Genomic DNA, 26,838 nt, shown 5'->3' on the forward strand with positions numbered 1-26,838 from the left:
CCACTCCTTGTCCGTAGAGAGCCCTGCATTTTCCCTTCACCATACCTCTCTCCATTATCATTATATTTCTCTATTTCAGCAGTTGTTCAATTTCTGTCTCTCCCTCCCTACCATGAGCCCCAAGAGACTAATTGGTGCATTGCCGTACCACCAGCACCTGAACAACACCAGGCGGAGAGCAGTCACTCAGTCTATAACTTGTTGAGTGAACCAATTCATGCTTTGCTCCTATTCAGGTGAAATGATCTACAGAACAGGAAAAACCCAAGCTGGCCCCTAAGTGGCCTCATTGCTGCCCCTCCCCCTATGGAAACGCTAGCTTTCTCCTTCCAGGAATTTTCAGTTTCACAGCTGCACTTTCTGGCCAGTCCCCAACCCACCATTCAGTAAACTCTCTCCAACCTGCACTGTCCAGTATGGTCATCCCTGGCCACAAGTGGCCTTGTCCTTGAAATGCGGCTGGCCTGAATTGGTCTGTGCTGTCAATGTGTGTTTCAGAGACTTAGTTGGGGGGGAAAAAAAAAAAGTAAAATTTCTCAAAATTTTCTATATTGATTAGATGTTAAAATAATATTTTAAATAAATTTGGGTTAAATAAAATACAAAATTCCACCCATTTTATTTTATTATCCCATTCCATTCCATTTTATTCTATGCTATGCTATCTATATTTATGCTATGCTATTCTGTTCCATTCTATGTGGTATCAGGATATTTAAAGCTAAATATGCGACTTGCATTGTAATTTCTGTTAGAGAGCAGTGGTCTTCAGAAACCAGAGCCTGCCACAATGACAACAATAGAAACAAAAATAATAGTGTACTGACTGACTGCTCTAGCTGTTTAGATATGTTATCACAGTTAAGCTTTCCAACAGAACTGCAAAATGAGGATGGTCATCTCCATTTCTCAGATGGGGAAACAGGCTTGGAGAGGTGGAGTCCTCGCCTGAGCTCATCCAGGCTGGGAAGCCATAGACTTATTGGAATAATCCTTTCTTGCAAAGGATTTGAGAAAAAGACCCATGGGGAAGGAGTAACTGAGGTCGGGCAGAGGCAGGGAGAATGTTTTTGAATCATGTGTTTCAGATGCTCCCCTTGCAAACAGGACCCAGGGTCCAGCTCTCCCCAGTGGCCCTCTAAAGCATGTGATACGTGCTGTGTCATCTAAGCCCAGGTCCCTGGCCCTGAGGATGCTTCAGGTGGGAGTCCTAAGATGCTGAATAAGAGAAGTCACTCCCTGCCAGTGGAAGAAAAGATGTTTAGGAAGAAGAGAGAATCTGTTCACAGGGTGAGGATGTTTTACTTTATGCTCTAACAATAGAAGCTAATATTGTCATCCCTGTTACATGAATGAGAAAAACTGAGGCACAGAAAGGTCAGGTGACTTGCTTAAAAGGTCCACAGCAGGAAAGGGTAGGGCCAGCATTCAAGCTTGGGTGGATGGGCTGGTACTGTCACATTGGCTGAGGATCAAATGCCGAGTTTGGGATACACCAAGATTCTATTCTGATACCCTGGTTTTACAGGTAAGGGGAATGAGGCCTAGAGAGGCTCAGAAAGTTGCCCAAGGTCACACAGCAATCCTGAGACAATGCAAGGTCAGAAAGGCCCCAGGAAGATGCATATGCCCTCAGGATGAAGTCTCTAGGCCTATTTCAAGCTTGTTCTCTTCCTGGAAACACTTTTAGGAAAGTTGAGGTTGGGAAAGGGTTTCCAGCTACCTGCGTGGCCCCCTTTCCCAGTGCAGCCAGCAAGCTGGGGCTTCAGGGAAATAGAAGCCACATTTATCCCACCAGTCCGCCATGAGCTCACTGTCTAGGCATCCCCAGCTCCTGACCCCAAACCCACGTGTATGTGAGACCCACAGGAAATGGGGCAATTCTGGAGGCTCAGATGAGGAGGACATGGTCCCCCAGCTCTGTGGCCACCCCACCCTAACTTTCCAAGGGTCCCTCTCTCTGCCGGCCCCCTGCAGCAAGCACCCTCTTGCCCCTGTTGACTCAGGCAGGAAACTAGCCAGGGCAGTTTCACTTCCTGGTCCCCGCAGCCCCTCTGGCCTGCCCAGCTGGCAAGATTTGCTTCTTACATTTCTTTTCTTTCCTTTTAGAACACAAGTTCTTGGGCAAAGTGTCAGGGCCTTGCCGCAAAAAAATGGGCATTCCAGGCAGAGGGGGAAGGTAAAGGGAGGAGAGAAAAAGACTTGGGGAGGAATAATTGTGTCTGAAAAGCCACATTTAATGATCGCCCTGCCCTTGGGGGAGAGGCCCAAGGGGATAGGCTGAGAAGACAAGCCTAGAGATGGAACTTGGGCTCCCTCCTGCCCCACAGAACACAAGGGCAGCTCATAATCACCCCTGCAAGTCCTCTGGCCTTCGGGCTCCCAAATTCTCCAGTCTGAGGTAGGGGTGTTAGGACCCCCATTTAACAGATGGGGACACAGGCTCAGAGAGGTGAATGGACTTGCTGACAGGGATAGGAAATGACAGAAACTGGTGTAGGATTTTCCAAAGTCTGGGGCTCTTGGCTCTAGCATTTATGGGGGAGTTTGTGGACAGGTGAAAGGATCAAGAAAAGTCATGCAGGACAGTGGCCGCAGGGAAAAATGTGGCTGTTTGGGGAGCATGGGTGGGTGGGGTAATGGGGGAACGAGTGGGTTGACATTCCAGACCCCATACCTGTCACACCTGAATGCCTTTCCTTGCCCCTGGGGTCCTCCTCAAAGGGGCAGAAGTCAGAGGGAAAAGCGAACCAGTAGTTTACAGGAACCCTTCTTGTTCAGGCGAGTGCCAGAGTTCGAGGTACCTCCTGGTGGCTGAGGGAAGAGCCAGAGGGCTCACCTTGTCCCAGCCCTCACCTGCCCTTCCAAGATTCCAGAAAGGTTCATAGATAATTTCCAAGAGGGTGAAATTTAGTCTCACAGACATATAAGGATCAACAGGTGTTAAACATTTAATTGAACATGTGTGGGACCCAGGCAGATGTTATGTTATACATATGGAGGCAAACTGGTTTTAACATGGGGGAGGAGGGTTATCAGTAGATCTTCTGCTGGAAGGGCAGGAATTTGCTGGTTTACAGGTAAGAGTGGTTTGGTATTGCTATCAGCTGCTTACAGCTTACAGAGTTGTAAAATTGGTCAAAGAAAATGCTAATGCTATGATTCAGACAGCCTGAGAAGGTGTATTATATAGAGATGATGCATTGAATGATGGTAACTGAGTCACTGAAACACAGACTTTTCCTTGCAAAAACAATTCATTCCTTCCTTCATTCGACAAACACCTAGAGAGATAGAAAGCAGATCAGTGGTTGCCAGGGATGGGGGGAGGGAGAATGGAGAGTGACAGCTAGTGGGGACATGGTCATCTTTTAGGTGATAAAAGTTTTAGAACTTGATAGAGGTCATGGCCACAAAATATTGTCAATGTACTAAATGCCACTGAATTGTATGCTTTTAAATATCAATTTTATGTGAGTTTTAACCGCCCCCCCCACCCCACAAAAAAGAGCAATTCCACAAACACAAAAATCGTACATCTTGAAAAATCTGGAATTGTGGCAGCAGAGCCCGAATTTAATAGAGAAACTAGTTTGGAATTTCCCTGGGCCCAGCCTGGTCCCTGAACAGTGACCTGCCCCTCACAGGAGCGACAATTCCAGGGAGGGTGTGCTCAGCATGAAACAGGAATCTTGGTGCAGGAAGAGAGGCAGGGGATGGTCAGCTGAGAGCACACACCAGGACTCAGCCAGTGGTAGGTTCAACTCCCGACTCTGCAGTGTTAACCCAACCTGGGATGAAGTGACGGGCGGAAAGCACTAAAACAATGGTTGGTCCACAGGCGGTGCTAGGTAAATACTAGATGTTATGATTTTTTTTATAGATCGAGGTGGCACTGAGCAGTTCCTAAGTGCATTCTGGTTTAATCTGCACTGTGACCCTACCAGTGGTGTCAACATCTGTCCTATGGATGGGAAAACGATGTTGCCTGGCTTGCCCCTGGCGGGCGATGGCGGGGGGGAAGGTGTGCAGGTTAGTGAGTCACCCGGGGTCGAAGGGAGGTAAAGACTCTCTACTAGCTCCCAGGCTGGACATGCAGAAGCCTAGCCGTCCTTCCTTGAGCACGTGGTTGGTCTCCTGTAGAAATTGCTGGGGCTGACCGGGTTAGAGCACCTGGCCTGCGGCCTCAGCGCTGACCTGCTCACAGGAGCATGTGACTGCAGGAAGAATGACAAAATCAGGTTTATTGCTCTGGGTTAAACCAGTGGACACAGGAACTGGGGAGATGGGGAGGGGGTACATAGAAAATTGGTGAACATATCCTTGGGGCCATTGCTGAGTTCTTGGAACCCAGGAAAACTGAACCACGCACAATGGATGTGCTGGTCACCTGCTCACAGGCCAGGCCACCACCCCCTGAAGTTCAATCTTCAACCCAAGGGTCTGGGAAGCAGGGCTCCTCCTGTCCACGATGCTGCCCATGGGGTCACCTGGAAAGGTCTGAGCATGGAGGCAGGGGCTGTGGTGATGGCCTCCACTGGGCTGAGTCCTTAGGAAGGTGTCTTGGTGGAGGAGGAGGAAGCTGCCTCCCTCTTCTTGGTGGGGCCCTTCAGCAGCGCCAGCTTCTTGGGCAGGCTGGTGCTGGCTTTCATTACCACGTCATGTTCAATCTTCTTCCGGATCCCGACCTCCAGGTCCTGAGGGGGCAACCGCAGGGGCATCAGACTGTGTTCCGAGGTAGAGGGAGTGATCTGGGGTTGGATCAGCAACTCCCCCCGAAACAGCACCCGACAGTCTGGTGGCTGGGGCTTAAGTCTTGAACTCTTTGGGGTGTCACGTACAAAAGCCCCCCACTCATCTCTGGACCTCAGTTTCTACACTTCTGCATAGAGGGGAAACTGAGGCTCCTGTAGCGAAGAGGCAGGCACTTGCCCAGTGTTCCCAAACCACATGAGGGGAGACTGGAACCTGGTGTGGTGTGCACAGAGCCTCTGGTCTCAGCCTCCAGGTCTTACTGTCCCACGTCATCTCTGCTTTGCACATGGTGAACTGGTGCTCTGAGAGGCAGGGATGTGAGCAGGTAAAGGCACAGGGATTGGAGGCCAAGTGCATTTGGGTCTCAAACTAGTAGTTTAATCATATTCCCCAAACCATGTCCTTGCCCTGCCCATGTGAGTTCCAATGATCACAACCACCATAACTATCACCATATGCCTGGGCGCAGGAGACACAACAGCAAACAAGACTCAGAAATCTAGGAGACACAATAGCAAACAAGACTCAAAAATCTAGTGGAGCTGACACTCAGTGCATATACGGGGACAATATAAGTGCCAATGATACACTGACAAACTGTTAAATGATGATAAATGATAAGTTCTGCTACAGAGAAAACAAGGGCGAGGGAGTGAGGGGTGGGGCTGTGGGGCTGCCATCAGGGATGACCCCTCAGAAGCAAGACTTGCAGTCATACTTGATGCAGAGGAAGGGAGTCATATGAATTTCTGGGAGAAGAATCTGAGCACAGGAAATATCCAGTGCGAATGTTCTGAGGTGGGACAAGGAGCAGTTAAGGGGTCAGTGAGGCTGGAGGGGACAAGGGGGAGAGTAGAGGGAGAAGAAGGCAGGGAGGTGACAGGGGCAGAGTGTGTAGGGCCTTGTGGAGGACATGGGTTTCTCCTGAGTGAGGTGGGAGCTATGGAGGATCCTGGGCAGAGAAAGGACAAAATCTGACTTTAAGTGCTCACAGGTGCCTCTGGCTGCTACAAGTGGGGTTGGGAAAGGCAGATCAGGGAGGATGTGGAGGAGGTCAGGGAGGTGGTAAATACGCAGATCCTACATTAATCCTAACAGCAAAAAGGATGGGATCCTACCTGCATGTGAGAGAAAGGGGAGAATCAAGGATGACCCCAAATATTTTGAAATTTGGAAGGACAGTCTCCTGAATGGATTCTGTCAGGAAGGGGGAGGAGAGAATTAAACGTGGTTTTGGACATGCTGAGTCTGAGATGCCCATGAGACAGCCCCGCTTCCCAAGGCCAGATGGAGATAAGCAGGTGGCTGGGTAGCAAGGTCTGAAAAACCCAAGGCCCCCACGGAAACTAAAACAATTTGCTCAAGATTACACACTAGTTAGTGTGGATTACAATTCGAATTCAGATCTGACTCCAAAACCAGTTTTAATCCTCTGTAACTTCTTCATAAACTAATCTCCTACCCATTTATATAAAAAAGCTGCACTTAGAGATAATCACAAAAAGGACAAAAACCAACTCGGCTCATGTTTATTTGTGGCCTGTGCTGGAACTGAACCCTTTCAACTCTAGGAGAAAGGTGCTATCACTATGGCATTTCACAGGTAGAAGCTCAGGTGAACACATACTAGACATCGATGGAGCCGCGATTTGCACCCAGCACTGCCTTTTTGGAAAGCTGGGGTTTTCAACTGCTTTCCCACGCCACATCCCCTCCAGAATTCTATTAAAGAAGACAATAACAGCCAAGGCAGCTAACGTGTGTTGAATATGTTTTGCACGCCAGGTCCTGCTTCCGCGAGGCCCTTTGAATAGGTGACGTTCCTGTACCCACTGAACGCGAGAGGAAAGTGAGGCTCAGAGAGCCGAGAGTTCTCCAGCCTCGATCCTCGGCCCCTCTCCCGTTCCAGACGTCATCCCACAGACCTCCAGGCTCCATCCCCGGGCCCTCCGCAGGTTCCAGACTCAATTCCCGATCCTCCGCGCCGGCCTCCAGCATCCATCCCCGGTCCCCCTCTGTCGCCAGGTTCCATCTCTGGTCCCCCGCGCCAGTCCCTAAGCTTCATCTCTCGCCCCTCGCACGCCCTCACTCACCTTCTTGAGCTTTTGCTGCTGCACAATGTGCGCCTTCTTGGGGGCGATAACACGACCTGGGGAGAGACGCACTCGTGTGAGGCCGGAGAGCCCCGGGCTCACCTCGCCCCGCAGCACCCTGATCGCTCCTCACCTCCTTTCCTTGGGCCCCGGTTCCGTTCCGAAGCCGCCACTGTAGCCGTCTTGCTCTTCACCGGCTTCCGCGCCTGGAACTTGCGCTGCCCCTGCGCCATGATAGAGCACCGGAAACAGCCGGATTGGGAGCCGTCGTAGCAGGAAAGCGAAGGGCACAATGGGATACAATGGGGCGGGACGCGTAAGGTCTCACGGGAAATAATGTGGCACAACTAAAGTGACAGCGACCCACAGCGGTAGTTGATCCTAAGCCGTTTCGCAAAAATTTGGAAGGAAAGGTCACAAGCTAACATTTATTTACTGGGAGCTCATTTGTTTCGTAAAACGTATATTATTTTATGCTCTATACATGAAATTCGGCCTAGGACAAGGGTGAGATGAGTGAAGTACTGGTCTTAAATTTAAGGGTGCCCAAAATTCCATAATTAAAGAGTGTTTTCAACACTTAAAAATAACGTTTTACTCTAGGTGGTAATCACACAATAGAATATATAGATATCAAATTATGATGTACACCTGAAAATGATATAATTGCATTAACTAATGTTACCCCAATAAACTTAAAAAATAATATTTTAATATTTTAAAAAGTCAAATCGTCAAACTACAGCCTTTACTGGCAGCCTGATGTTGTAAATAAAGTTTTACTGGAACAAAGGCTGGTTTACTTCCCAGGTGAGGTAAGGTCAAGGCTTGCAAATGTAGGGTTCCATTCTCTCTAATATCTTAGTATTTTGTTCCTTATGGATTTCTTTTTGCATTTTGATTTTAAAAAACATTGCATGAAACTTTATCTTGGTTACCGAGCTTTTTGGTGTCTCCTTTAAAAATCTGCACCTGAGGTGTCACCCCTCGTTCCAGTCCTGAGCAACCTAAGACAGTGAGTGGTACTAGTATTGTCCCCATTTTATGAAAAAAACAACGCATAGAGAGGTGAAGTGACTTGGCCAAGATCACACAGCAGGAAAAGTGGCAGAGCTGGAAGGTGACCTCAGGCAGCCTAGCTCTAGCTGCTGGGCTCTTAAGAGCCATGCGAAGGTCTTGTCTGCTTTCCCTGCTCTAGGCGGAAGTGTGGTTGGGGGAAGAAGGTCAGCTTTGGGGCAGGCCATTCAATAAGTTTTATTATAAAACCTAGGAGGATGGAGGTAGGGTATGGAGAGCCAGCCTGGTTACTTCTCCATCTAAGGTCTCTGCCCTCAGGAGACAGTGGTTGTGGTACTGAGGGCTGCCTGGAGCTCTTTGGGAGCAAACACGCCCAGCTCTGTGATGATGCCGCCAGTGATGAGATCATGGGGGGTGACATCAAAGGCAGGATTCCAAACTCCAATTCCTGCAGGGGAGAGAGGGGAGGCAAGAAGGTAGGTATTTGGCTATGTGAAAGTTCTCAAGCTGTCGCCTGTCCACCCCGCTATTGTTGTTCGAGTTACTGAATCCTTGAGAATCTAGGGATACTCACCCCAAAAGTGCACGAAAGCAAGGGCTTTGGCACCCACTAACAAGTTTAGATCCCTTTCCCACATGTCATTCCTGGATTGTCACTGTCCAAGAAGGTTTCAAAATCTTATATTCATCCATCCCACTTCTGCCTGCTCCAAAGACCTCTTGAAGAACCTCCAGGAACCCACCGCAGAGCCTTTGCATGGGCTGTGCCCTCTGCCTAGACGCTCTCCCTCATATATGGCACATGATTCAATGTTTCATTTCCTTTAGGTCTTTGTTCAAACATCGCCTTCGCAGTGAGGACTCCTTTGATCATCCTATTTAAACCCCCTGTAGACACTTTCTTGCCTCATTTATTTTTCCTCAGCCCATACCTCATTCTATAATTGTTATTTTCTTGCTCATTGTCTGTCTTCCCTGACCAAACTGTCAGTTCTGTGAAGGCAGAGACTTTTGTTTTTTTTACTCCTGTATCTGCAAAACTTAGCATTAGTCAGGAACTCACTGACTTAGCTGCCAGCTTTCAAAAGGTGGGAGATTTCATATGTAAAATAATGTAAGGCTTTTCTTGGAAAAATCACAAGAACCATTTTCTTGGGGTCTGCATTCTTGTGACCATTGGCAGGAGCAGAGTGTCAGGGCCTACGGACTGCATGTGGCCTGTGTCACTCATGTCCTACTGTCCTAGTTTTATTTTGGGGGGTGTGTGTGTTGTCAGCTCTGCTTTTGGCAGTCTTATGAACTATGATCAGTGCTACTTATGCCTCTAGGAAAGCAGAGGCACCAAAAAAACAATGAGAAAAAAAATTCAGAATTAATGTATCCATTTTTAAAAAGCTGTAAGAAATCACAGCAGAAAACAACAGAATTTTAGGACTTCCCTCCGTTTAGTTGTACAGTGTTATTTTTCCCCTGACTCCATACTTGGACTATGGGGTGGTGGCCCTATAGTATTTTCAGTGCTCGGGGTTTTAACTGGTCCTTTTTATGTTTTTTAATCATACTTGTTAATGAGTACTAAGAGCCAGGCTGTTCTCCATGTCACGTGAGTTAATTCACTGAAAGCTGTGGGGTTTATGAGGCAGGTCATAATAACAGCTCATTTTATAGACAGGAACACTGGAGCTCTTAGAGATGAGAGAACCTACGCAGCCTGCCCACAGCTACACAGCCAGGAAGTGTGCAGAAGCTGAGAAATATCTCTCTTCATAGACACTTGGCTGAACAGTGTTATTTCTTCTTCAGGTGAGAAAATAGAGGTGGAGATTGGCAAGACAGTTTGCTCAAGGATTCCCAATTCATGGTTTGGACATTCTGACCTTGATTTTGACCTCCAATATGCTTCCGTTCCAAAAACTGGTTTGAAGAAGCTGCCTGTACCCCCGAAAATTGATGATACCCCAAATGCTACCTGCCCTGTGAAGGGGCTGGGATATCTAACTGTAGTTGCCCAGATGCCGTGGTGCACCCACCCCTCATCCCCCCGCTCTGAGTGATGGCGTACCAGGTGCTGCAATCCTGACCCCGTTGACATCGGTCAGCTCTTGGCCAGGGCGCTCCTCGATGACAATCTGCTGGCCAGTCTCCAGATGGAGGTCACATGAGGAGCTGGGGGCGGCCACATAGAAGGGGATGCCATGGTGCTTGGCAGCGATGGCCAGCTGGTAGGTGCCCACCTTGTTGGCTGTGTCGCCATTGGCAACCACGCGGTCAGCTCCCACGATGACAGCTAGGGAGCAAGATGTTGGGGGTCAACACCTGGCCCTGGATGCCTGGAGCCCTGCTTGCTGGCACCCAGTCTGCTGACCTGACACGCCCTGGTGGGCCATGGCGGCTGCTGCCATGCTGTCGGTGATGAGGGTGGCAGGGATTTGTTCATACACCAGCTCGAAAGCTGTCAGCCGGGCCCCCTGGTTGTAGGGCCGGGTCTCTGTGCAGAAGGCACGCTCCAGACGGCCAAGATTGTGCAGCGAACGGATCACACCTGCAGAGCCCGACTCACCAGGAGAAGGCCAGGATGAGAGAGAAAGGGACAGATGGGCAGGGTGTCCCATTGGTCAGGGGAGATCTCCAAAGGCTCACCACCTCCAGGCCCTTTCTGTGGCTATTCCCTCTGCCCAGTACATGTCCTTCCCTGACCCCTCCATCTCACATAGTAACCCCCATACCTCTTTCCCTGCTCTTCCTTCTCAGCGTTTATCACCTTCAAACATGTCATACATATTGACTTGCTTTTGTCTATTCCTCCTACTTTCCTGTCCCAATGGCTGAAATTTTGTTTGCTTTGTTCACTGTTGGGTTTCCAGTGCCTAGAACTGTCCCTGGCACACAGCAGGTGCTTAATAAATGCTGAGTGAATAAAGAAGTGCATGTATGCATGAATGGTGGGGCACACAGTAGATGCCTAATAAATATCTGTTGAGTAAATGAATGTCTTGCCATCAGGGCTTCAGTCCCCAAGCCCCAGGGTGGGACCCAGGTAGGTAGGAAAATCTGGAGAATTTAGGGTCAAATGGAATGTACTGCCTTGAGCCCCTTTCCTTGGGGGTCACTCCAAGGAGAAGAGTCCATTCCCCTCAGGACTCTTCAAGTGCACATTCTGCCCACTCAGGCCAGGCCCACTGAGTAAGTGATCTTGGATGTGACGATAACCCCATCAAAGCCCCTGAGATAGAGACTTTTCTGACACTGTTGGCATAGAGACCCTTGGCTATCTTCCTACTGATCTGAACATTGGCAGACCATCTGCTGATTCATGGAACGTGGGCAGGAGGGCAGAGCTTAGGGACATGAAGAGATGGGTCCTGACGCTACTATTTGAACCCCTGGATCCAGCCATACCTGAAGCTAACATCCTAAGCATTCCGTACAAGAATTAATCGATTCCTCTTTTTTGGGGTGGGAAGAGTGGTTTGGGTTTCTTGCATCCAAAAGAGGCTCTCCTCCATTCCTATGGATACCCACTCACCGAGGGCTGTGCCGTAGCCAGCAGTGGCCAGTGCACCGGTGTTACAGTGGGTCAGCACGGTCACCTTGCCGCCCTTGGGGGCTGCCCGTTCCAGGAGGTGGTGGGCTCCCAGGTCCCCAATGCTCCGATTGTCTCTGAGGTCTTTCTCCAGCATGTCCTCAGCGTAGCAGATCACTCTGGGTCCAACAAGGGTCTCTTAGCACCAGCCATCATGCCTCCGGCTAGCTTCTCTTTCCTGCCCAACTCTCTTGCTGAAAGCCTCTAACAGCTGTGAGGCCTGGACCCTTCTGTCATTGCCACCTGTCACTCCATTCCCTCATGCAACACAACTGAGCACCTCCTGAGTGCAAAGTGCTGGGGGGTACACAGCAGTGAACAAGACAAAACTCTCCGCCCCTATGGAGCTGATACTGGAGTGGGGGAAGCAGATGATAAACAGTAAAGTGAAGGAAAAAGCAGCAGAGTCAGAAGGATGGGTGGGGTGGGTAGGAGTGGGGATGAGCTGTAACACGTGGGGCTGGGAGACAGAAATCTGAAACCTGAAGGATAGGGCATCTGCTCTGTGGCTATCTGGCCTGCACAATGGCAAGTGCAAAGGCCCTGAGGCAAGAGCAAGGCCCATGGCGTCAAGGAATATGAGGGTAATGGTGTAGCTGGAGCAGAAGGGGAGTAGGAAGAGGGCAGTGAGCAGATCGGGTCAGGAAACAAAATTCCTCAGAAGAAAAAACCAGGAGAACAAGTTGGCACTGAAGAGAACCTCCAAGAACCGGAGGTAGTGGGGGGTGGGGGAGCTGGGAATGTTCAGGGGAGGCACAGTCAAGGGAGTGAGTGCCAGGACCTCGGGGCCGGACTGCCTGGGGTCGATTCTCAGCCTTGCTGTGTGGCTTTGTACCAAGCGCGCCATGCCTGTTTTCCATCTATAAAACGGGTAGCTGTGCGCAAAAAATGAGTCCGCCTCCGCTCAGAGCAGTGCCTAGCACAAGGCCCCCTACCTCTCCCGGACCGTCTCCTCCGTGGCGCCCTCCCGCTCGGCCTCCCGGGCTGCGGCTTCGGCTAGGTCGCGGGCGGCGCGGGCCATATTGACCGCGGTGGGCCGTGCGGTGACCAGGAAGGTCAGTTTGTCGCGCACGAAGGCCACGAGCTCGGCAAGTCCCGGTCCCCCGGCGCCCGCCTGCAGCTCCACGGCGAGGCTGAGGCAGCCCACGAGTGCGATGGCCGGGGCGCCGCGCACCTGGAGGAGAGGGATCCCGGCGTCAGGAGCGCCGAGCTCCGGCACTCCACATCCCCAGGCACCCCGCTGCGCCCTACCTTCATGGCGCGGATGGCCTCCCAGGCCTGGCGCACAGAGCCCACCCCCTCGTAGTGGCTCTGCTGGGGCAGCAGCAGCTGGTCGAGGATCTGCAACGAGCCCCGCGAGTAGCGGATAGCCTCCAGTGGGGGCATAGTACAGCCAACCGGCTCCTGCTACTCTTGCGCGTAAAGGAAGCTGGGCTGAAAAGCAAGAGCAGGCTTCCCCCGGAAGCAGGCGCGTGCGCATACCAAACTGGCAGTTTCCCGCTGTCCACGTGGCCCACCCACCCCCATCCTCCGGTCAAGTTCGGCCAGTTAGCCGCCTCCTTGGAACCATAAAGGTGGCACCATTAACAAGGCACCTTCAGGATGCCAGGCCCTGTGTTTCGCGTCTGGCTGACCAGAGTTAGGGGGTCATAGGATGACCCCCAAATCCCGGGTGGGCACCTTTAGCCTGACTTCTCCAGCCAGAGCGAGTTGCTGGCCATCCTAATAGGGATTCCAAGAACGAACGAACGAACGAACGGGTTCTTACTTCTGCCTTGAGACCTTCCCATCCGCGCAGGGAGCAAGGGCTGGTGGGCTGGGGACAGCCTCTGTGGCCACCACATCCGGATTATAGCCACAACCTCAGCCCCAGGAGGCTTGGGTCTGCTTTGTTCACAGCTGTACCTCCAGTGGCTAGGATAGTGCACTGCAAGTGCAAATGATCTTCCCTTTACAAGGTTTAGGGGGCGGTAGCAGGCTGAGTCTCCTGGTGTACATGTGCAGCTGTTTTGGGCCATTTTCTGCTGTTTATCAGTTTCCTTCAAAAGAAGCAACTCACTAGGGCCTTTTTCGTGATCTTTCTTAGGGGACAATGAACAGTTCACACCTGCATGGGCACCCCACATGACCCCCAGTCCTGGTCTCCCTGCATGGTTCCTGCTGCCCCTCACGCCCAGTCTGTGCCACCTCCTCTGGGAAGTCTGCCCCGATTGCAGGCTGACCTGAGCCACTACCATGAAACCCTAACCACACTGGGTAAGGGCCATGGCTGTGGTCATAGTTGTAGCCCCAGCATCACCATTTGCTAGTGGCCTGTCAAGCTTGGTTGGGTGGCGGGGTAGGGGATGGGGACAGCCCCTGGGCCCATCTAGTAACCCGAGGCAGGGGCAAAGAAGCAGGGCTTTAATTTCGGGGGTCCTACAAGGCACACACATCGTCTCCAGGACCCAATAAATAACAACTCCATCACTGCGGAAAGGCGAGGTCTGGGGAGGGGGCGGTGTCTAAGCTTTCCAAGGGCTGGTGGGTGAGTCAGGCTACAGTCTGTGAGGGGCCCCCTGCACGTGCCTCGGCCTCTGGAGGGGGTCCAGTCGCCATGCTCACTCACTCGCTCTCTGAGTCTGAGTAGTCAGCCACGAGGGAGGACCTGAGGGTACATGGCTGTGGCATGTCTGGAGGGACAGGTGCCTCCTGAGAAGAGCCTGGTGGGGACTGGGGCCTGTCCTGAGAGCTCCCATCCTGTCCCTGAGGCCTGCTGGTCTTGGAGGTCTTGGCTATGTCCTGAGAGCAGTCTCGAGGGGATGTGGGCCTGTCCTGGGTGGTGCCCTCTGACACCTGTGGGTCCCCAGACTTGTGGGTGTCGGCCAGATGCTGGGGGCTCTCTGAGACCTCCCGGGACAGCCTTCGCACGATACCCAGGTTCCCCACGGTGATGGGGGAGCCGGGAGGCACAGATCTGCGGTTCTGGGCCAGCTTCTTCAGGACGCTGCTGGCTTTGCTGCTGCTGCTGCTGCTGCTGGCACCGGGTCCCAAGGCGGAGGGGAACCAGGAACGGCTGATGATCTCTGTCCGCTTGAGTTTCTGCTTGTCTTCGTATGCTGGGGAGAGGCAGAGAAGGGGGATGGAGGTCCAGAGCCACCCCCTGCCTGGATCTGCCATGGTCCATTCACAGCTGGGACCCCCAACTACCCCCACCCTAAGCCTGTGCCCACCATCCCCACGCACAGTCCAGGGTGTGGAACGTGAGCAGAGCAGCCAGTTTGCGGTCGTCCTCTGTCTCGGGCACCAGTGGGATGGCCAAGCTCGCTTTAGCCTGCAGCGCCTGGTCTCTCTCCTCCTCCTCCTGCAGGGCTTTTTTCTTTTCCTGTTGAGGGAAGGGATGGTGGGTGTCAAAGCTCTGCCTCCTCCATGCCCGCTGACCCCGGGGGCATCGCTCCAGATCTCCGGGTCTGCATTTCCTCCTTTCTAAGCTTGTGGGAGAAAAAGTCTCAAATAATAGCCAGGGCACAGAAGATGCTTAACAAATAAGAGGAGCAATCAATCGTCATTAATACGTCATTAATCGTAATTAACACCACTGTTCAGTTCTTCATTCATTCATTCCACAATTATTTACAGCATGCCCATCTTGTCCTACACCTTGTTCTAGACACTGGGAACACAGCAGAGAGCAGACAAAATCCCTTTCCCTCATGGAGGTCGTGACATTCTAGTGGGCGAGAAAGATAACAGTGGTCAGGAGAAAAAGAATGCTGGGAAGCGGGCAGGGCGTGGGTAGGGCTCAACGTTAAATATGACCTGGGATGGAGAGGAGGGTCAGAGACTGTCTCTCTGAGACCATGTTTGAGAAAAGACATCTGAATGAGGGAGCCATGTGGGCATCTGGTAGAAGACTGTTCTAAGGTGGGAAAACAGCCTGTGCAAAAGCCATCCTAATAGGGATTCCAAGAACAAACGAGGCAGAAGCATGCTTGGAGTGGCTGAGGGACAGTGAGGCCAGTGTGGCTAGAGCAGAGTGAGTGAGGGGAAAGAGGAGTTCATTCAAGCCCACAGAGAGGACTATGGCTTCTACTTCATGTTAGTGGGAGCCACAGAGGGTTCTGAGCAGAGGGGCAAGGTGATCCGACTCAGGTGTTGAGATGCTCCCTGGTGGCTGTGGCGGGTGGGAGGGTGAATGCATGGAGACCAGGCCAAGGGACTGTGCTGGTCCAGGCAGGAGATGATGAGGGCAGTGGAAGTAGCCAGATACTAGACATCATCTGAAGGTAGAGGCTGACAGCATTACTAAGAGGAGATGGGAGGGGTAATCAGGGCCAATTTCAGGCTTTGGGGACTTGGTACATGGGAGGACAGGTGCCTTCTTTATCCAGAAGGGAGGATGTGGGCAGGGGAAGGTAGGGACTGATGTGGGTTCCTTGAGATGTTATGTTTGAGGGTCCCTAGACCTCCCATGTGGAGACACCCAGAAGGCAGGGGGCACATAGCTCAGGGCACAGGCCTGGCTGAAGAAATACACTTTCAGTACAAATAATTAGTAAGAAAACGAGTAATTTTACTGCTAATAATAATGACCATGGAATGATCAGAAAAGGAGACAGGAAGATATGGGAGCTATAGGGTAGCCCGTGGAGTCGCCCAAGATGCTCCTGCCTGGGCTATTTGCAGTGTCCAGGGGTACAGGCCACCCCACAATGCAAGAGAAGAGGGAGAAGATGCTCACAGCCCGCAGGACTTAACAGTGCCCTGCCAGACGTCTGTGAGGGTGATAAACCTGTCTATATTACACTCATTTGAACCCCAACTCTTTGTGACATAGCTTCACCAAGTATTTCTGGCACATCTTCAGTAGCCATTGTGGTCACTGACTGTAACACCCCCAGGGTGTCCTTGAATCAGGATCAAGACACACAGGGTGTGAGTTGGCACCTACACCTGCGCCCTCAGTGACTCTCCACGCGGGCACAAGCGTCTTGCACAAGGAAGCACAGACTGAAACATGTACTATTACATTTTTTTAATAAATGAATGATTTTCCCTTTTTTTCTATCGCAGAGCATGGCAGGGATGATTTTAGAAATTATTTGGGGGCAGGTGGATAATATCTGGATTTCATTTTGGGATGGCCAAGGGGGCCCATGAAATGTGTGTTGGGAGCTGAGTAGTAGGTCGGTGTCCTGCGGGCCTCCACCCGAGGTCCACAGCAGGACCAGACCTCACTGTACCCCAGCTTGAGGTTCCCCACAGGAAGGGGCTACGTGCTTAGTAACAGCCGCTGGGCTAGGTGCCTCCCGTGGGCACTGTTACATCCCCACAATGCAGATGGGGAGAGGCGGAGAGGGTGAAATAACATGCTTGCAGCTAGGATGTGGTGGGGTGAAGGCTGGACCCTACAATGTTGGCGACACCAGGTGCCCCCTGACCGCCTGTGGTCCTGACCCCAGGCCAGAGCCCACTCACCCGGAACCTTTTCCGTAGCATGCTGTTGAGGGCGAAGTCATCCTTCCAGGCGCTCTGGGCCTCCTGGATGTGGCTCAGGGTGGGGAGGGCCTTCCTGAGCGTGCTCCGGTCGGCCTCTCCATGCTCCAGGCGGAACATGGCATCCGTCTCCAGCTTCTGCTTTTTCTCATGCTCTGCAAGGGTGAGAGTGTGGCTGGGCCTTCGAGGCCCTGGCTCAGCCTCAGGGTGGGGTCAGGGCCGGCTTCACAGCTGCCCGCGGCGCTCACCTGTCGTCAGCACCTGCTCATTGTCTGCCATGTCCCAGCGCTCCTCCTTGCGCTGGGCGCCACTCACAATCACATAGTCACAGTTGGCAGGGTCTGTCTGCATCTCGATGTAGTTGACGCAGAGGTGGCATTTCATCCGGAACCTGGGTGGTGGGCAGAAATCAGACTCCCCCAGGCTACCTTGTGACCCCTGCCTGCTTTCTTCCACCTGTGTGTCATTCAACAAGTGTTCACTGAGCACCTACTACATGTCAGGCACCGTATCTAGGGTTACGGCCATGGGGAAGACAGATGTGATCCTGTCACTCCAGAACTGACCTTCTGCCTAGAGTTTGCTTGTTCATTCATTCATTCATTCACTCACTCACCAAACTCTCCTGAGCTAGGCTTCTCTGTAGCAGGCTTGGCACCAGCTGCCATGGATATGGCAGTGAATCCAGCCAACCTGCTCTCAGAAGAACTAACGTTTGAGCAGGGGCCATGTGGGCAGCAAAGGCACAAGCAATCACAGTGTCTGGTGGTGCTCACCACTTTAGAAGAGGCCTGAGAGGTAGTGTTGGAGTAGAAATCTGAGGTGAGGGATGGAGCCTCGTAGATGTCTGGGGAAGACTAGTGTTCTAGGCAGAGGACAGAGGTTGGGAGCCTCTGTAGGGTGAGGGACAGTAAGGAGGCCACGTGGCTGGGGTAGAGTGAGTGAGGGGGAGAATGGGAGGAGGTGAGGGCAGGCAGGGGGCAGAGCAGAGTGGGTGGGGCCTTGTGGGCCATGGGGAGGACTTAGGCTTTTCCTCTGAGGAAGGTGGGAGCCATGGAGTTTTCTAGGCAGAGGAATGTATCCTGATTGACAGACCAGGACGGTTTCCGGGACAAGCCTACAGGGAATAGCCATCAGGAAGAGGGTACAAGCTCTGCTCCCACTCAGATTCCTTTGTAGCCCATTCACCCTGTGGCCACCCGTGTCCCTGAGACACCTGCCAGGCTGCTTCTACCTGTAGATCGGGGTCGTGTAGTAATTGCCAACCTTCTTCTTTTCTGCATTGTAACGAACACCTGGGTGGAGAGGGAGAGAGTGGAGGCTTGAGCTCAGGCCACCCCGGTGTCTTTTCCCTGGATAGGAGGCAGACAGGGTGGTATTCTGCTCCCCTGCAAGGGAGGCACCTTAGGAGGGCACTGAAATTCAAGGGAGGGCAGAACCATGTTCAGGCTGTGTGACACGTGCTCCGGCCACAGAAGAGGGTGGGCGGAAGCTGGATAGCTTGGGTTCGAATCCTGACTCCACCATCAACCAGCTGTGAGCGCTCAGGCCAGCAGCCTCACCACTCTGGCCTCAGTTTCCCCATTTATGTAATAGGGATGATTATAACACCTACTACACAGGGCTGCTGTGAGAACTACAGGAGTTAAAAATACACATGATTGCTTAGAACAGGGCCTGGCTCAGCAAGCTCTCAAAAAGAGTTGGATTTATTATTTTTCTAAGAGAATGTATAGGTTTTTTAAAAAATTATTTTGCTGGTTAGATGATACATATTCTTGACTCTGTCTGATGTTGCTCATCAGCGGAAAAAGAAGAAACTAGAAAAACAGCTTGGGCCAACAGGTGGTGTGGCCTGGCTCGGGTTTTCCTTCCCTGGGTGGCTGCTTCCATTCATGGGCCTGAGGGTGACCAACATCAGGCCAAGCCTCACTTTTTGTCCTCTGAGTGCCTAGTGGCATTTGGGGCAGATGCCCTTGGCTGGGCCTGATCAGGAGGATGTGATGGGGGCTCCCTCGTCGTCCTCAGCAGTGCGATGGCCTGGCCTCCACCTCTTGCATTTCCTCAGCCCCCATGAGAAGGACTGGACTCTCTGGCTGAGGCACCAGCTTCTGTTACAGAGTGAGCTGCCGCCCTGGCTCAAGCACTGCGTGAGGAGCTGAGGGGTACACTGTGAAAACCCCAGAGGAGGAAACGAAGTTGGGAGGGTTGAGTCACCAGCCTGAGGTCTCGCCACTGCTGAGCATGGCCTTGGACCCATGCCTGCCTGTCTGTTTATCTGTTTATCTGTGACTATACCTGTGGCATAGTCAGGGGTCTGAATGCTAACAGTAACTGCATAAAGACAGTGACGGCAGCAGATTGAGCCTTCCTGTATGCCATGTACTGTATGCTAAACACTTTATATGTCACACAGGTGGACATTCAAACCATCCGAATTTTACAGATGGGTAAACTGAGGCACACAGAGGCTCAGCTGCTTGCCCTGGCTCTCCCAGCTAGGAAGCAAACCCAGAGCCCAGCCTCTTCACTGCTCTCTGAAAGGAAGCATCTGCAGCCCACCAGTCACTTGGGGCGCCATCTCCCCTTCCCCTGACTCCTGATTAGCAGCCCCTGGTGGAGACAACGCTGGCGGTTATGCGGTTTCAGTGTCTGCGAAACTGAATGGTGGGTGCGTGGGAACAGGGGTGGGCAGACGCTTACCCATGCCGATGTGGTTCTTGCAGCCATCACACCAGATGTTATATGGCATCTCAAATCTAAACAAACAGAAAACAGCTTATCTGCCCCTGTCCACTGGGCTCTTGCTTGGTCTCCATATCCCAAACTGCAGCCACAGCTGCACTGCAAAGGGTGCACACATGGGGAGGATAGAGAATGGTGGGCGAACTGTTCCCATGGCCGGCCCTGTCCCAGCCTGCTGCTCTCCAGCTGGCTGACCCAGTCTGCGGGGAGTCTCTGAGGGCGCTGCCATGTCTTCCATGTCTCACCACGGCAGCTAAACAGCCTGGAACAGAGGAGGAAGCAGGCCGTAGGGAGCACTGCTGTCTATTTGAGTTAGTCAAGTGGCTGTATGTACCGTCACTGGATATTTTTTTACAGTTCTATATATAACATGTGATTCTGGTTTTCCTTGAATGGCAGTGATAGAGCTTCTCTTTTAACATAAAACCTTAAGTAAAAAATAATGAGGTGAATTAAAGACACTGCACAGAGTGGGTGAGAGCTCGGCTACCAGCGTGGACGGGGTGGCACACACAGGTGGGCTTGGTCGGCTCTGGAGCACGGACACACAGAGGGAGTCCTGAGGTGACCTTCAGCCCTGTGCCTCTCGAGGTCACAGCTGGGACTTGCTCTTGACTCCTTTTCTATAGAAGCTCCCACCTCTGATGATTATGTCACTGGAGCCTCTGCTTAGGTCCTGGGTGGACACTAGAGACTGAGGTATGAGTTTATGAGTTCACGAGGCAGAGAAAGAAAGAGTAAAGGGTTTGCCCTTCCCAGGGACACACGGATGGCTTCTGCTTCCTGCCACGGAGCACTGGCAAGAAACAAGAGAACCCCAAGGGAGGGGCCATCATCCTGGCTCAACTGCAGTAATGGCTGTGACTCTATCCTCCCCATATCCGTGCCCTCTGCAGTGAGACTCTGCAGCAGTTCCTGTCCCATGCCCCGCATCACAACTTGTTTTGAAAAATCAATGAGACAGAGTGGTGGTGCACCTCTGCTCTCTTTTGGAACCTGATGCTGTCATACGAACAAGCCCAGGCTGGCCGGCTGGAGGATGAGACTCATGGTGCGGAGCCCAGTCATGCCAGCCAAGGCCATGCTGGACCAGCCAGTCCCCAGTCAGCAGACTCCCAAACACGCGAGAGAACCTGGCCCAGGTCAGCCAAGCCAGCCCGAGCCAGCAGACTTGTGAGCAATAATACGTGCTTACCATTTTGTTGCGTGGCAACAGCTGACTGATACGGTGACTTTCTGCTTTACAGAGTTAGGACCCTACAGCACTGGGCATATCATTGCCTTGAATTCTCCTTGAGATTGAGGCCAGGTGACACAAGCGACAGGTATCCTTAGGCCTTACCTGATGATGAGGATGCCCTGGGACAGCTTCCGAGCCCGCTCCCGAAGTGGGTGGCTTTTGTGGTATCGGTTGAGAGAGCCATGCTGTGCAGAAAGGAGGGACAAGGTTAGCTCCTGGCCAGGGCAAGCTCGTGCTCTCACATGGGCCGAGAGGTCTCTTTCTTATGACCTACCAGGGGTGTTCACAGCAAGATGGAAGGCACAGAGGCCCTGGTGAAGCCAGTGGGACACAAGAATACATGAGTTCGAATCTTTCCTCTCCCACTTAGGGACTGAAAGTCACCTGGCCCTGGGTAGTGACCTCACCTTTTGCCTTTCTGAGACTGTTTACCCTGTCAACTAGACTGTAATTACCTCCAGGTGCTGTGGGGGAGAATTAGGTGAGATGACAATATTGGCAAATGTTTACTGGGTATTTTATGTATGTCATCTAATTTTAATCCCCTAACAATTCTGTGAGGACAGGTTGTTTTATTTCCTTTGACATATGGAGAAACTACGGCATAGAGAGGCTGAACCATGTGCCGGGGCCATGAAGCCAGGATGCACTGATTCATTCAGGCCTTACTGAGTGCTTACAGTGTAGTGACACAGCTGTGAACAAGGCAGATGACTGTCCCTGACCTAGTGGACTGAATGTTCTATAGGGGGATACGGACAATACTCAAGTATATGGACAATACATCAGGGACTTACAAGGGCTATGAAGAGAAATAAAGTACTAGGTGATGAGATAGAGAACGAGACAGTGTTCAGGGAGGTCCTCTGTGAGAAGAGACCTAAAGGCAGGAAAGGAGCCTTGTGGTTAAAAAGAGTAAGAGGTTCCAGGCAGAGGGAACATCAGAGGGTACGAGGAGGCCGGAGGAGCCGGAGCCAGGAGAGCACGGGGATCTGACCCAGAGCAAGTGCTGGATCCCATCCTGAGCTCTGCTGGAAACACATCAAGCTGGGCGCAGAGTACAAGGTCACTAACAAGAGCCACAGCTACCACTGGGAATAAAGACTGCCCTGAGACTCATGTGAAAAGTGCCAGGCAGAGAGACCTCAGGGTCGCCCATGCTTCTGCAGTGTGGCTCCGACCTGGACGAGGTGCCTATGGCCCCTGCCCTGTGGGGTCTCTTTGCCGTCATGGACACGGAGAAGGGAGCCTGCCCCTTACCTTTTCAGGGTTGAAATCCGGAGGGTAGTACTTGTTTACACCTTTCCTTTCACCCTGGAAAGCAGAAAAGAGACGTGACTTAGAGAGGGTCCCACAGGAGACCTAGTTGCGCAACCTCAACGGGTGGGGACTTGGATGAGGGAGACTGAGGGACATCATAGAGGATGGCCCTGGGTTCCATGCCTAATTGGGAACTGGTGACCTGGGAGAAAACCCACTGTCATTGTCGAGGAAAATTCCATGAGGGTTTGACTCTCTTAGAGCAATGGCTTTCAGTTTTGTTTTTTTTTTCTTCCAGTTTTTGTTTTGGACCATGATGTATAATAAGACATATTTAACATTGCAAATGGTGCACATATACTCATAATACATCGAGGCACAGGTTCCATGAACGAACACTTACCCTGGCTGGGAGTCTCTTTTTAAATGCTGGCAACCACTCACTGAGTTGACTGAACGACCCATCAAAGCAGTGGGTCTCAAACTGGGCTGCACATTATAACCTCCTGAGGAGTTTCTAAAATACTGAGAACTGGATCCACTCCCAGAAAACTCCTGACAGAGGACCTGCTCTGGGAAGTGGTGCCTGGACACTGGGCTTATAAAAAGTAACCTGGAAAACATGTGTTTAAACAAATCCTTGTATACACAAGTTCACAGAAATATTATTCACAACAGCTAAAAGGTAAAAACAATGCAATGCCCATCAATGGATAAATGGGTACACAAAATGTGGTCCATCCATCCAATGGAATATTATTCCGCCATAAAAAGGAACGAAGCTCTGACACATGCCAACACATGGATGAACCTTAAAGACGTTGTTAAGTGAAAGAAGCCACAAAAGGCCACATGGTGTCTGAGTCCATGCATATGAAATATCCAAAACAGGCAAATCCAGACAGGAAGCATATTGGTGGGTGCCAGGGGCTTGAGCAGGGGGATGGGGAGTGAGTGCTAATGGGGACAGACTTTCCTTTTGGGGTGACAGAAATGTTTTGGAACTAGAAAGAGGCGATGGTTGCGAAACATTATGAATGTGCTAGATGCTACAGAATCATACATTTTAAAGTGGTTAATTTTATGTTATGTGAATTTCATCTCATTAAAAAAAATCAAAAAAGAAAAAAGCTTCCTGGGTGATTTTAGTGTGTAGCTAAATTTGAGAACCACTGCACCAAAAGATCATATATCGAGACTTTGAAAATACTATCTTAGAGCTCGGAGGTTGGGAGGGGACTTTAGGGGATGAAGGGGCTACTGCGGGGGTTGATGAAGACCAGAAGAGAACCTCAAGGAACACAAGCCAGTCTACTCACCATCTTGGAAACTGCCTACTGGTCCTCACCCTCAATGCAGCCAATCTGAAAAGACGACAAAACAGTGTCACCGACTGTGCTGTGTTGACCCATTGCCCAGTCCCACCCTCCTGGGGAGCCTGGCGGAGGGTCCTCAGCTTCCCTGCAAAGATGCGACTCAGAGAGCCTTCTTCCGGGTGGAGGAGGCATCCAAAGGGCGGCATTTGTCTGTTCTGAGACAGTCCTTTCCACTCCCCATCCAACATATATTCATATTTGACATTTTTCTCCCCTCTGCAGCCTCCACTACAGCTCACCTGGACAAGGGCAGTCACCCCTCTCTGGTCTCTGCCCTTGACTCCTACTGTCTGTTCTTCCTACAGGGGCCAGGAGGATCTCTTAACAAACAAATCTGAAACATTGCTCTCCTGCTTAAATCCCTCTGGTGATTCCCATTGCTTTGAGAATCATGTCAAATTTTTCCACGTGGCCTATGAGGCCCGGGCCTCCCTCTCACCCCTCTCCCTTGTGCTCACTCTGTTCCAGTCACAGTGGCTTCCTGGATGCCTTCAGAGGCTCAGCAGGTACAGGTCAACTGCCCTGAATGCTCCTCCACCATCTGTCTGGTCTTTGTCATAGGTCTTAGCTCAAAGATCACCTCTGTCAGAGGCCTTGTCCAACCACCTGATCTAAGTCACTTATCCCCTAGAGTTCCTATCACATCACTGTGTCTCGTTTACTTGTCTACACTGTCTCCTCCGCCCGGTCTCACCATGCAGTATCTCTTGCACCTAGGACAATGCCTGGCCTTTGATAAATGCTGAGGGATGAACCACTAGTGACTGATTGAGGTTCTATAAGAATCAGTGCAGGTGACGCAGGTATCAAATGCAGGGACTCCTTAAAATGGGAGTGGAACATCCCCTGCCCCCTGCATGTTTGGAGGACTTTCAGGTCAAATTAAAGAAAGTTCTACTTTAAAGAGAGACACTATGAGTAAGTGAAAGGTATTCTAGAATGGGGATTGGCACATTTTCTGTTAAGGGACATAAAGTAAATAATCCTAGCTTTGTGGACCAGACTGTCTCTGAACAGCTCAACTCTGCCCATCATAGCTAGAAAGCAGCTATAGATAATATGTAAATGAATGGGTGTGGCTGTACTCCAATAAAACTTTGGAGACACTGAAATTTGCATTCCACATGATTGTCACCTGTCACAAAATAGTATTCTCCTTTTGATTTTCCTACATTTAAGACATTAATACCACTTTTAGCTGGTGGTCTATAAAAGATCAGGAGGCAGGCTGGTTTTGGCTTGTAGGTATAGTCTGCTGGCTTCCTGTGCAAGACAGGAAGCTTGATCAAATTGTTCGTGCCAATTTCATTGTGCGCTCACAGTTACTGTGGCAGGCACTGCACTGAGTCTGACATCATTGCCTCATTTATTCTGTATTATGCACTATGATCTCCAGTTGACATGGGGGCTTAAGTAACTTGCCCAAGATAAGAAGCTGATGGGGAGGCAGAGCTGGGGTGCAAAACCCCAGATGTAAACTGTTTCCATTGCCCATGGAATCTCTTTCCATCTTGGGCCCTCTATCTGTAAAGTGTGCCACAGGATCAGATTTTCCTAAAGTCCCTTCCAACCTAAAAATGCTTTTGCCAACAAAATAGCTAAGTATCCACCCAGGCTTTGGGGTCACAGACCCTTGAGCTTGAATCCCAGCTTTACTTCTCACTCACTAGGTGACCTTGACCAGTGTCTGAGCTTCTCGGAACTTATATTTCCTGGCCTGTAAAGAATAGATGAGGGCAATAGGACTGACTTTCTGGGGTTGCTCTGGATGAAAATAACACAGTGGGAACTGCTTGCACACAAGTAAGTACTCCATTTACAGGTCCAGGGGCATCTTAACATGGTTTTACCACCCAGTGAATGGTATAGCTGAGGCTCTAGGGGGAATGTATAGACATTTCTTGTCCTTGGTGTCAAGAGTAATTATAGACTCCATTTGTCCAGGGCATACTCCTTGGTAGCGGCTTGACTTTGTGAGCAAGGTACTTACCCTCTCTGGGCCTCAGTTTGCTCATCTGTAAAATGGGGTTTACAAAAGTATCGACCTGATAGTGCTGCTGTCAAGACTCAGTAATTAAATAAGGATTTCAGAACAGCACTTGACATCGATTTAAACGTCAGTAGTTTTGATTATTTCTCATGTTCACCGTTTTACTAGCGTCATTTAAAAACAATCTTCACCACAGCCCTGAGAGGTAGGAGCTTACTGGTCCAATTTTTCAGATGAGGTAAATCGAAGGGCCCTTCAGGCATAATATGGGCCAGGGCTGAGTCTGGGGTCACGGCCGGAGCCGGGGATTTCGTTCGGCGGTCGTGACGGGATCTGGGCTGGCTCCGGATAGCAGGCTTGCTACTGCAGAACCCCGCGGCCCCCGACACGCAGTCCCCATCTGGCGGCTCCGAGGTCCGGTGAGGCAGGGGCCTGACCCCCGGTCCTCCCCGGCTTGCCCGCCCCTCCATCAGCCACCACTTACCTGCCCTCCTCCTGACGTCACGCAGCGCCCGTGCCCGGAAGTGGTGCTGGGAACGCAAGGGGGCGTGGCGCACTCCCCGCGTGACGGGGACGCCTGCGTGAGGCGGGGCGAGGAGGTAGCGCCACACTGATAGGCTGAGTGCCGAATACGTCTCGTGCCGGAGTGGACCAATCCAGGCCCGCCTCTTCCAACAGGGCACACACCACGATGCCCCACCTCCTACCCCGCCCACTCTGCCTGACCCAATCCGAGGCCCGCATCCCTGACAGCGCCCTCCCAGGAGCTCAGTCTCTCCTGCCGAGACCGTGGAGAGTGTGGTTGGGCAAGGTACAGCCTGTGCGGGCCAAACCTAACTAGCACCCTGCTTTTGAACCGCTAAGGAGCTAAAACTGTTTTTCCACTTGTAAATAGTTGGGGGAAAAAATCAAAAGAATAACATTTTATGATTTATAAAAATAAGTTCAAATTTTAGTGCCCATAAATAAAATTTTATTGTAATAGAACTAAGTCCGTTTATTTACTTTTTATCTATGGTCTCTTTCCCACTACAATGGCAGAATTGAATGGTTGCAACAGACAATGTATGGACTACAGAGCCTAAAATATTTTCTTTCTGTCCCTTTTACAGAAGAAGTGAGCAAGTCCCTGCCTTAAGAGTCTTCAGAGCAACCTGGTTGTGCTTTCTGTTCAGAGGAGCGGCTTTTGAATTTACTTTTATGCCTTGTATGGCTTAACAGAATCTGTATGTTCATTTGTTTATTCAACAACTGTTTATCAGGTGCCAGGCCTCCGGGGTTCCTGAGTAAAGGACATACCCTTT

At 51.2% G+C, this 26,838-nt stretch overlaps 3 protein-coding genes and 1 long non-coding RNA gene across 5 annotated transcripts; 1 reads left to right on the forward strand and 3 right to left on the reverse strand.

Annotated features, from left to right (window-relative positions):
- The first annotated feature begins 1,401 nt into the window (after nucleotides 1–1,401).
- On the forward strand, nucleotides 1,402–8,031 carry LOC120618507 (uncharacterized). The gene is made up of 3 exons (XR_005657268.1): nucleotides 1,402–1,415; nucleotides 2,653–2,655; nucleotides 7,945–8,031. It is a non-coding gene; the product is annotated as an uncharacterized LOC120618507 (long non-coding RNA).
- Nucleotides 2,928–7,486, reverse strand: CUNH19orf53 (chromosome unknown C19orf53 homolog). Its single transcript, XM_039882760.1, has 3 exons — nucleotides 6,982–7,486; nucleotides 6,849–6,904; nucleotides 2,928–4,697 (listed from the first exon to the last, which is right to left on the reverse strand). The coding sequence occupies exons 1-3, from the start codon at nucleotides 7,079–7,081 to the stop codon at nucleotides 4,551–4,553; spliced, it is 303 nt and encodes a 100-aa protein (XP_039738694.1). The 5' UTR covers nucleotides 7,082–7,486; the 3' UTR covers nucleotides 2,928–4,550.
- Nucleotides 8,032–8,084: 53 nt separating the features above from the next.
- MRI1 (methylthioribose-1-phosphate isomerase 1) lies at nucleotides 8,085–12,924 on the reverse strand. Its single transcript, XM_039882759.1, has 6 exons — nucleotides 12,700–12,924; nucleotides 12,384–12,622; nucleotides 11,392–11,567; nucleotides 10,231–10,407; nucleotides 9,928–10,152; nucleotides 8,085–8,313 (listed from the first exon to the last, which is right to left on the reverse strand). The coding sequence occupies exons 1-6, from the start codon at nucleotides 12,832–12,834 to the stop codon at nucleotides 8,180–8,182; spliced, it is 1,086 nt and encodes a 361-aa protein (XP_039738693.1). The 5' UTR covers nucleotides 12,835–12,924; the 3' UTR covers nucleotides 8,085–8,179.
- Nucleotides 12,925–13,836: 912 nt separating this feature from the next.
- Nucleotides 13,837–26,091, reverse strand: YJU2B (YJU2 splicing factor homolog B). 2 transcript variants are annotated; one of them, XM_039882757.1, is made up of 10 exons: nucleotides 26,019–26,091; nucleotides 23,488–23,532; nucleotides 22,169–22,222; nucleotides 21,011–21,093; nucleotides 19,627–19,682; nucleotides 18,158–18,218; nucleotides 17,172–17,314; nucleotides 16,906–17,078; nucleotides 14,674–14,812; nucleotides 13,837–14,546 (listed from the first exon to the last, which is right to left on the reverse strand). In XM_039882757.1, exons 2-10 carry the CDS (start codon nucleotides 23,488–23,490, stop codon nucleotides 14,053–14,055), a joined length of 1,206 nt encoding a protein of 401 aa, XP_039738691.1. In that variant the 5' UTR covers nucleotides 23,491–23,532; nucleotides 26,019–26,091; the 3' UTR covers nucleotides 13,837–14,052. The 2 variants fall into 2 exon arrangements, with proteins under 2 accessions (XP_039738691.1, XP_039738692.1); XM_039882758.1 differs by lacking the exon at nucleotides 26,019–26,091 and adding an exon at nucleotides 25,752–26,007 and having other exon boundaries at nucleotides 14,053–14,546.
- Between the last annotated feature and the right edge of the window lie 747 nt (nucleotides 26,092–26,838).

The sequence above is a fragment of the Pteropus medius genome, unplaced genomic scaffold (genome assembly GCF_902729225.1).
Source record: "Pteropus medius unplaced genomic scaffold, Ma_sr-lr_union100, whole genome shotgun sequence".
NCBI classification, from domain to species: Eukaryota; Metazoa; Chordata; class Mammalia; order Chiroptera; family Pteropodidae; genus Pteropus; species Pteropus medius.

Coding starts and splice junctions, on each gene's coding strand:
- YJU2B (XM_039882757.1), bottom strand. Junction 19,683..21,010: donor CAGGGCATCCTCATCATCAG/GTAAGGCCTAAG, acceptor CTGTTTGTTTAG/ATTTGAGATGCCATATAACA. Junction 14,813..16,905: donor TGCTACGGAAAAGGTTCCGG/GTGAGTGGGCTC, acceptor TTCCCTCAACAG/GAAAAGAAAAAAGCCCTGCA.
- CUNH19orf53 (XM_039882760.1), bottom strand. CDS start 7,081: ATGGCGCAGGGGCAGCGCAAGTTCCAGGCGCGGAAGCCGGTGAAGAGC. Junction 6,905..6,981: donor CCGGGGCCCAAGGAAAGGAG/GTGAGGAGCGAT, acceptor GTCTCTCCCCAG/GTCGTGTTATCGCCCCCAAG. Junction 4,698..6,848: donor AGCAGCAAAAGCTCAAGAAG/GTGAGTGAGGGC, acceptor TTGCCCCCTCAG/GACCTGGAGGTCGGGATCCG.
- MRI1 (XM_039882759.1), bottom strand. CDS start 12,834: ATGCCCCCACTGGAGGCTATCCGCTACTCGCGGGGCTCGTTGCAGATC. Junction 11,568..12,383: donor GAGGAGACGGTCCGGGAGAG/GTAGGGGGCCTT, acceptor TGTTGGACCCAG/AGTGATCTGCTACGCTGAGG. Junction 10,153..10,230: donor GGCCCACCAGGGCGTGTCAG/GTCAGCAGACTG, acceptor CTTGCTCCCTAG/CTGTCATCGTGGGAGCTGAC.